At 41.0% G+C, this 9,458-nt stretch overlaps 1 protein-coding gene across 1 annotated transcript in view; it reads left to right on the top strand.

Annotated features, from left to right (window-relative positions):
* Positions 1 to 8,566, top strand: part of LOC126355265 (lazarillo protein) — a 53,915-nt gene extending 45,349 nt beyond the window's left edge. Inside the window, exons 4-5 of the mRNA XM_050005556.1 lie at positions 5,859 to 5,945; positions 6,858 to 8,566. Of these exons, the coding sequence (XP_049861513.1) occupies positions 5,859 to 5,945; positions 6,858 to 7,060 (290 nt within the window). The 3' untranslated portion in view covers positions 7,061 to 8,566. The remainder of the gene's footprint in view (positions 1 to 5,858; positions 5,946 to 6,857) is intronic.
* Positions 8,567 to 9,458: the final 892 nt, after the last annotated feature.

Raw genomic sequence — 9,458 nt, forward strand, 5'->3', positions numbered from 1 at the left:
CATGTTAATGGATAATGAAGTAATATTATATTTACGTATGCCATAGACTGAGCAACATAACAAATAGGAAAAAATATGGATTGCTACTTACCGTAGAGAAGATATGTTAAATTGTAGACAGGCAAAGTGAAGACATTTACACCAAGATTTTGGCCACAGCCTTCATCAGCAAAAGAGAAACACCCATCATTCATACACATAAATAAGCACAGCTCACACACACACATGATAATCCAGCAGCTCAGACCAAAATGCAACAAGGGTGAGGAGGAGATAACAGGACTGACGGGGTGGCGGAGGGGGTGGGGGGGCGGGACCTCTGTAGTATTAGTCTTCTCAGTATCCGATCTTCTTCTTCTTTCCAGCTTTTATTCACCGCCTTCCGAGCCACACTGTGTCAACGATCGTCCGTGCAAGACACAGGCTTCGTTACCGCACGGATTGTTCATACAGCTTCTGTTGGCCCATATCCTTTCTTCTGACAGAATAATATTTACTCCCACTGACCCCACATCATCCCTCATCTTATTTTCCACATCTGCCCAAGCCACAAGGTATTGTGATCGTCGACCTAACTCATCGCTCCCTTCCCCTCTCTTCACTTATTGTCAGACACACACACTCCCATATCTCATCCTTTCCTGTTTTAACGTATTATTTTGTATTTTTACGCGGTTTCACGCATTTTTGAGTACTACTACGAATTTTTTGTATTTGTGCTCATTTTTGCGCGTTTGTGCGTATTTCTTCGTATCTATATGTGTTTCTGCGTGTCTTTACGTATTGCTTAAGCGTCTTTTCTCTTACACAGCTCCTCTCACAACCATTAACACCTATTTTGCCCATTTCCGTGTCATTCTCGGTTTTTTACTCCGTTCCTCCACAATGGACCCCTGTTCCATCTTTCTACACCAGTTCAGAAAATTATCCCATTCCCTGGCTAAAACCCAGTCCCACATTCTATTTCTCAAATGCTGCCTAAACTATGAAACCACCCCCCCCCCCCCCCGCCTAGCCCTCACAAACCTTGTACAGTAAAAACACATCTCCATGGTACAGGCATCCCAGAACCACCTCCGCTCCCTCTGCAAGACACTATTACTGTGCAATTCCCACTCTATACACACATTTGTGAAATTTAGTTCCTTTCTGTCCAGCACCTGGAGGAGCATTCCAGACACCACCTTCGTAAGTTATCCAACTTGCTGGCATCCTACTGCCACCTCAGCACACCACTAGCCAGCCACTATCCTTCCCACAGTGTTCCCCCTTGTCCACCACTTGTAGTACCTAAGCTGTGCCCCAAGCTCATTTTTTCATATTGCCACGTCCCCCAAAACTCCCTACCAAACCTGCATCGAAACCAGAGCCGAAACGTTCCCATAGCACTATTGGTAATCTTTCTACCAGAACCATCAGCTCTGCAAAAGTTTGTCCTATCCAAGGCCTCACCTTTAGCCCTACAACCAAATTGAAACATGCTGGACTTGTCAAAGACTTACTGCGCTTCTCCTGCAATAGTAGCACTTCTTTGCCATCAATCCCCAACCAAAAACAAATTAATTCTAACACTGAATTGTGCCTCTTCCAGTTTACATCATTGCGACCTCCCCACCTCCCACATAATCCACCACTAGTCATCTTATATAAACTCCTTACTCCCAACTTAGCCTCACTATATTTCCCCAGGACCCCTCCTCAGAATACCAGCTTTCCAGCAGAAGAAAGAACAGCCCACACAACGAGAAAACAAACCTTGACCTAATCATCCAACCTGCAGACAAAGTTTCCACCACTGTTGTTATGAATTGCAGTGACTACCTAGAAGAAGGTGTCCACTAGTTGTCTGGTTCCTTCACCTATAAACTCTGCCAGAGTGATCCCATCCCAGTAGTCCTAGCTTAAGGCCTTAGGCCCTTCCCAGAACCTCTCCCCTGAATCAGTCTCACTCCTCACCGCTGATACCCCGTGCACCAACTCTCTATGTGCCCCCCAAAATCCACAAACCCAACAATCCTGGATGCCCCATTATGGTCAGTTATTCTGCCCCCACTGAAAGAGTTTTGGCCCTCATTTACCAACAACTCCAACCAATTCCCTGTAATCTAGCCTCTCACATCAAAGATAACAACCACTTACTTCATCAACTACCCATCATCCCCACCCCTTTACCTCATTCCTCATACACCTTACTAACTTTATCCTAATCCACAAGTACTTATTTTTTGAAGGGAAGGTAGACAAACAGAGTCCTTCTTAGCCTCCCAAAACGGCAAACCCTTAGTCTGATTCATTGATAATATCTTCATGGTCTGGACACATGACCACGACACCATATCTTCCAACGCTTTCTAACCTATCCGCTTCATCTGGTCTTTCTCAACCCAGCATGCCAACTTCATAGACGTTGAACTTCTCCTCTGATGGCTCAATACGCACTTCTGACCACATTAAACCCCAACAATAGTACCTGCATTTCGAAAACTGTCACACTTTTCACGCCAAAAAATGCCTCCCACATAGCCTAGCCCCCAGCGATGGTGTATCTGCAGTGACAAAAACTCCCTTTCTCAGTATGCTGAAGGCTTCACCATTGCCTTCACAGACACACACTACTGCTCAAACCAAGTCTGCAAACAGGTCTCCTATGCCATTTCCCCTCACACCCCCATCCTCCTACCACCTCCAAGAACTGGCCACTGAAGAGTGCCCTCTTTGTCACCCAGTACCAGCTTGGACTGGAGCACCTGAATCATATCCATCGCCAAGGCTTTGATTACCTATCATCATGCCATGACACAAGGGATATTCTACACAAGATCCTTACCGCCCCTCCTAAATTTATGTTCCATTGCCCAGCCAACCTCCACAACATCCTAGTCCATCCATAGGCCACTCCCAATCCCAATCCCTTGCCGCCAGGATCATATGCCTCTGGAAGACCAGGTGAAAGACCTGCCCAATCCACCCACCCAGCACTTCCATTACTACCACAGGTTTATTCTATCCCATCAGGCGCCAGGTCACCTGTGAAAGCAGCCATGTCATTATGAGTTCTGCTGGAACCATTTTACAGCTTTTATATTTGTATGACCACCAATCAGCTGTCCACCAGAATGAATGGGCACCACCAAACTGTGCGCAAGAACAAAGTAGACCACCCAGTGGCACAACATGCAGATGAGCATGACATGCTTGACGTCAATGGCTACTTCACTACCCAACCTATCTGGATCCTCTCCTCCACCACCAGCTTTTCTGAACTGCGCAGATTGAAGTTATGTTTACAACGAATTCTCTGATCCCGTAATTATCCCGGCCTCAACCTTTGGTAATATAATATCTCCAAACCCTTCACCTAACAGTTTCCAACCCTTCTGTCTATCATCTCCTCCCCATTCTCATCTTCCAGCCTCTTTGTTTGCCGCCGTCTGCCAACGCACCCGCCCATTTTTCCCTCATCCTCTTTCTTTCACTCCTTTTTTTCCCCCAACCTACCTGCCTCACTATCTCCTGATACTGCGCTTGTTTGAATTCTAGTCCCTGAAAACTTTGCCATTCAGTGTTCCTCTGTCTCCCCATCCGTATCCTACTATTCATTCCCTTTTCCCGCCCCCTCCGGATTTCTATTGCCATCCCACATGGTAGTAGCGTTGTAGACTGAGCTGCTGGAGTTGGTGTCATGTGTGAATGAGGTGTGTTTGCTTGTTTCTATGAATGATGTTGGTTTCCTTTTTACTGATGAAGGCTGTGGTTGAAAGCTTTACGTAAGTGCGTTTTAATCTTGTCTGTCTGCAACTTAACTAGTCTTCTTTTCCTAAATTGTTGAAATTCCTCCATGGAGTTTCAATCGTTCAACATAACACACGGAAAAACGGGGAAGTGTGCTTTTTAATAAAAGAATTTTATGCCCGTCGATTTCATAGTGTGATTTGTGAGCCAGATCGCTGGCAAATGCCACTGGGGCGTGCTGCGATAAGCTATACCACGTTGAGAGGCGCGTACCGTACGCAAAGTCGTATCGTTTCTGGGCATATAGCACCACGCTGACCTCGCCACACTCAACGTTGATGTTCAGAAGCATGGTCCGTATGCCGGTGGATTTAGGCTCATCTCTCGAAAGTTCTGGACGCTGCTGCTTGCCTAGCCCAACGTCAATGTTAATTCTTGAGAACGACTGCCGTGACGGCTGTCGAAAGTTCGAATGTTTTATCTCCCCAGGCGTCGCATGAGAAAAGGTCTCTTTATTTAATTATGCCGCCACGAAAGACTTGAAACACACAAGCCATTAGTATGATTTCCTTACTATCCCTGGCTGATGGGAACATTTTTATTTCCTTGGAGCAGGTTGACCAGAAGCAACCTGTAGCTTTCATTGTCACTTGGTTTCCGGATGTAATGTCTCACTGACGGTGACTACTCACTACAAAGTGTCCTTCGCATCTCACTTAAATGTCTCCAAACACAGGTATGGACTTGAAAGCCATACCCAACTATTCATTTGTACTCACGTCATCTGTAGAACCGAAAATTTTTTCATCGCCAACTTGTTGTGTAAAATATTGTCGTTTCCCTCGATGCACATGTTGTCTGCTTCTACGCGCACTCCTGTTAAACGATCAGTGAGAATCATGTCGTGGACTTGATGATTCCATCAGTAACCAGATATGCCGATGACCTGTGTGATTATCACCACAGAAGGATTGGCGACCACGTTTAAATTCGTTGAAGCAATATCTGTCATTGATGGCGAAGGTCCACCGTATACAGCATTCAATTTAGCTCTTAGCTCGTCATAAGTTTCCATCCAAAAGCGAATGGTTTCACTTATTCGGTGAAACAGACTGCAAACTTACACTCAATGAAAATTATATAACAAAATTTGAAATGGCCTTTTAAATTCAAATCGTGCCTTTTTGTGTTAATAAGAGATGGAGGCACAAATTATTAACCTCCACTTGGCTTAAGAATATCTGTCACCGAACAGGGGTATGTATTGAACCGACCTCGTACATATAGGGTGAACATTAAGGAGGACAAACTTGATGAGAATTCCTGACAGGAAAATGAATATGAATGTTGAGACTACTATGTATGATTCAGTCATGACATCAACAATAATTTAATTTCAGTGTTCAGGTAGGTATTTTGACTTCCATCCACTTCGACCGTTTGCTTTGCCATAACGTCATAAAGGACATAAGTATGAGGTCACCTCGATCATCAGACTTACAGCTCCCCAATTTTTACTGTGAGGGCATCTGTAAAGGGTATTGTAAGCTCAACCAGTTGCTGATGTGCAGGCCCTTCAACTGTGTTATAGCCTATGGCACTATTCGATTACAGCCTGGAACATTCGAAAGCGGCAATCCATTATGTGGCATGTGAAGACTTGCATTGCTTGCCGTGGAGATCACTTTCAAGGTCTTCTGTAACAAGCAAGAAATTACTGCTCTGTTATGTACTGGTATTGTTAACTGATTTACTGAGACTCGACATCCATTTCTAGAGGGATGCTGATATCAACGTTTGTTCCTTTTCCTGTTAGGAACAGTCTTCTTCACTTTACTTTTATTCACCCACGTATAAAAAAAGGCAAAGCAGCTTATTTTCATGATTATCAATAGGCTTGTTTTTTGACTGAAATTGCCATGATTTATAGTGGACTCCAAAATCTGGTCTTACTTCTTTCAAGCTAGAAAGTAAGACCACCAGTGAAGTTTTTAGGCAAATACTATCACGCAATAAGGACAAACACTGGTGGGACATCTGTCTCTCTGAGTAGTGAGATTATGAAGGAGGTATACTATTCATGAAGCTGACACTGTTGAATACAGAAGGTAATGCTAATGTTGCAGGTAACTACTGGATTCTGAGTACAGACTACGACAACTACTCCATTGTGTGGTCCTGCGTTAAGCGCCCGGACAGCGCAGCTTCTACAGGTCAGTCAGTTAGCTTTGTTGTTGTTGAGCACAGTCATGTTTCTTTCTCCATGAATCTCCTGGCATTATTCGTTTATTAAATGAAGTCATTTTTCCAGTATTAGTCATCCTCGTTTACAACTACACATACATAAACCACCATCCTTGTTAAAACACACATGCCACTTTAACCGAATTAATCCATCTCTCGAGTGAATAGTTATTGTTTAAAATCATATTTTCTGTTTACATTGTGTGGTCACCTGATACTGTACACACAGTGTGACTCGACATTTCATATGAGTAATGCTGGAAGTGGAGTAACACGCACAATTTCTGAGACACTCTCAAAAGTTCTTTCACAAAGTGTAAAACTACATTACATATATACCACATCTAATTATGCAATGTAAACAGTCTGGTGGGTTATTCAATAAGCTGTACTAATCATCCAGAAAAAATTTAATTTTTGTGGATGCAGGTATATGCGTGCAGTTTTGGTACCTGTTGAAATCACTGCACCAAAAATGTCGTGTCATTCTGCTACAACAATCCTAAACAAAATGGCACAGCCCATCTCCATTTAATAATTTATTTTGCCTTCTTAAGTGGTGTGCTACGGTACTGTAGCCAGGGGATTTCACTGGGTACCAGGATTCAAACAGAACAAAGAACTGTATTACGTACCATAATCTCGAAATATTTAAATTGAAGTTATGAATTTATAAGTTATCTTGCATTACTTATATACTGTAGCGGCTCACATACAACACACATAATTTTTAAGATTTGCTAGCACAATGAAGTTGGAGTAATTTCCTCAAAAGAGTTGTGTGTGTAAATGACAGCCTCGTATGTTTGTGCTAAAAACAGAACCAAGACTTTTTTTGTTCTGTGACTCAAGTGAATCAAACCTCTTCTTTCTCTGTGCAGAAATCTCATGGATCCTTTTACGATCACGGAACTCTTCGAATATGACGCTGGAGAGAGTGGAGGATGAGCTGAAGAATCTGCAGCTAGACTTGAACAAGTACACGAAAACGGAACAAAGTGCTAAGTATTGCGCTGGCGCAGAGCATATGGTGGGGGCAATGCTCAGTGTTGCGATTGCGTCGCTGTTCGCTCTCCTGCACTAGAGCCATTATGGTCAGCGAGTCATGACTCAGGTCAGCGATGCTGGCTCTTCGCTCCTGGACAAATACTGCACACGTCAAAGATAAACAACTGTGCAGCACAGGGTTACAATCTCCACTCTTCATGGTCTAGGGTTGCGACACATTCTGCATTCCAAAGCTCATATTGTTTTCCAGGTGAACAACACTGCACTCTTGTGAGATTTTCGATCCACATTACCTGGGGTACAACAGCAGGGACCATAAAGTGTATCAGACCATGAAACTTGTGATTTGAAGGAGTGGCCCGTGGATTTTCTCACTTTATTGTCCACATTGTTTCAGAAATGAGCATACACTGATAACATTTTCATTAAATAAAACACACAATAACTTCACTGTAATGTAGCACAATTCAACACAAATATTTGATGACTTTTTTCTTATTTTTGCTACAGAATGTGTCAAACTGATAATTCCTCTTCTTCATGATAAAGCATTGTGAAAGGTTCCAGTTTATTGTCGACTTACAGAAAATGTTTAGAAGCAGGTTATGAGTTATGTAGTCAACAAGGTGACATTGACTTGAAAATGTTCATGCATAATGTTGTCAATAAGTGTAATATCTAGTCCTTAGTATTGTATATTGCTCTTGCTTTCCTTCTCAAGATGCCCTACTATTTCCAATTAAATGTTTCTCATTTTCTTTTTATGATGTTTGGCTGTGGGTGAATATTTGTTCTGACAGATTTGTAATTCAAATTAATTTTCTGGGGCTGGTATTGAATCTAGTATTCGTCAACATCTTATCAAATGTGACATCACAGACGTTAATATTGAATAGCACAGCTCCTTACTTAAATAACAGGTGGAAGTCTGCCCTACTGTGGAGAACTCTTAATGTACTGAAAAATCAGGCGTTCAGAGATGTTATAATTCACTTCGCAAATTTTATAACTTTAAAACTTATAAATGTTATCTGCAGTGTAAATAATATACTCCTTCTCTGAAAAATTTCTTTAATTTAAGGATTACATTCTACATAATCTTATATTGTGCAAGAAGCTTATGAGGGTAATAGTTCATTTGGGAAGAATCGTCCAAATACGAACCTCAAGGGTGATGGTGCTTTGTAGGCACATTTAGTATCTCTCGTTTCCAAACTGATTCATCAACATTACTCATGCTTCATAATCTCAAATATACTTACTGTTAATTTTACTGCTTTTTGCAAGCCTTTCTTAGTCTCTTGAATTTGGCGAACTTTACCTTTAGAGGACTTGGAAATTATGATCGAAACTTATATGCTACAGTATTACTGGTTTTCTGCCGTCCTGTTTTGCTGTAATATGCTTCTAAAAGAATTGTGTGGTTAATAGTTTACATCACAAAACCAAAGAAAGTAAATGGGATCATGTAAATGTATAATGGAAATTCAGGCACGTTGAGTGATTACACAGCTATTTGACTGCTATCATTTTCATGAAGTGCGTCAAGAGTTATCTGGCTACACTAAAACTAGTTATAAAATCCTTAGAGAAGGGACCAAAAAGAAGTCACATTAATCCATAATGTGGCTTTAATTTTACTATAAAGCTCTCAACCCCACAATAGATCCAGAGCTTCAAAAGAGGATATGACTAAATTGTTAGAAGAGAACTGTGGCAGTCAAGAACCTGTGCAATCGCAGGGGAAAATTGTTCATTGATTCTTCTAGTATCCCATCTACTATTACTTTCTGGGAAAAAACTAAAAATAGTAGCTTTTTATTCATAGTACATGAAATAAATGATCATCTGAATTACGATAGTTCTGTTAATTACATTCTCTTGCATCTATTGTTGCAGCCACATATAAATTGTCATGGAAATAATTGAAATTTACTGAAAGACTTAAAATCATTTTCTGTTTCATCTTTTTTAAATGCATAAGTTACAATGTTTAAATAGTTAAATATTTCAACACTATATTAGTCATTATTTATTATGGGTAAAATTGTAAGGTTATCTTCAACAAACAGCTGCAGATTTTACAAGTGTTTTGTGTCAAAAATGTAAATATTTCTTTCTCTTCAAAGTTCTTGTCGATTCCTTGCGTTTATAGTTGTGCATTAGCAAGTGTTCTTCAGCTAATGTAGGTGTAATCGAATTTGTCTATATAGATTCAATTATTTTATTCAGTCATTTCAGTCCACATGTGATTACAGTGTATTTTGCACAAAGAGGAGATACATAATGCGTTAATTTATCTTTCATGTACAGAAATATAATAAAGTTCAAAGTGTAGTTCACTAAAATTTCTTCTACAAAAAATGTATTTCTTTTTCATATGATACATCCAGAACCCGTACATGCATCATCTTTCATTTGCATGAAGGTACAAAAAATCTCGAAATCTTGAGAGAGAGAGAGAGAGAGAGAGA

This window comes from Schistocerca gregaria, chromosome 1 (assembly GCF_023897955.1).
Source record: "Schistocerca gregaria isolate iqSchGreg1 chromosome 1, iqSchGreg1.2, whole genome shotgun sequence".
In the NCBI taxonomy this organism is placed as follows: Eukaryota; Metazoa; Arthropoda; class Insecta; order Orthoptera; family Acrididae; genus Schistocerca; species Schistocerca gregaria.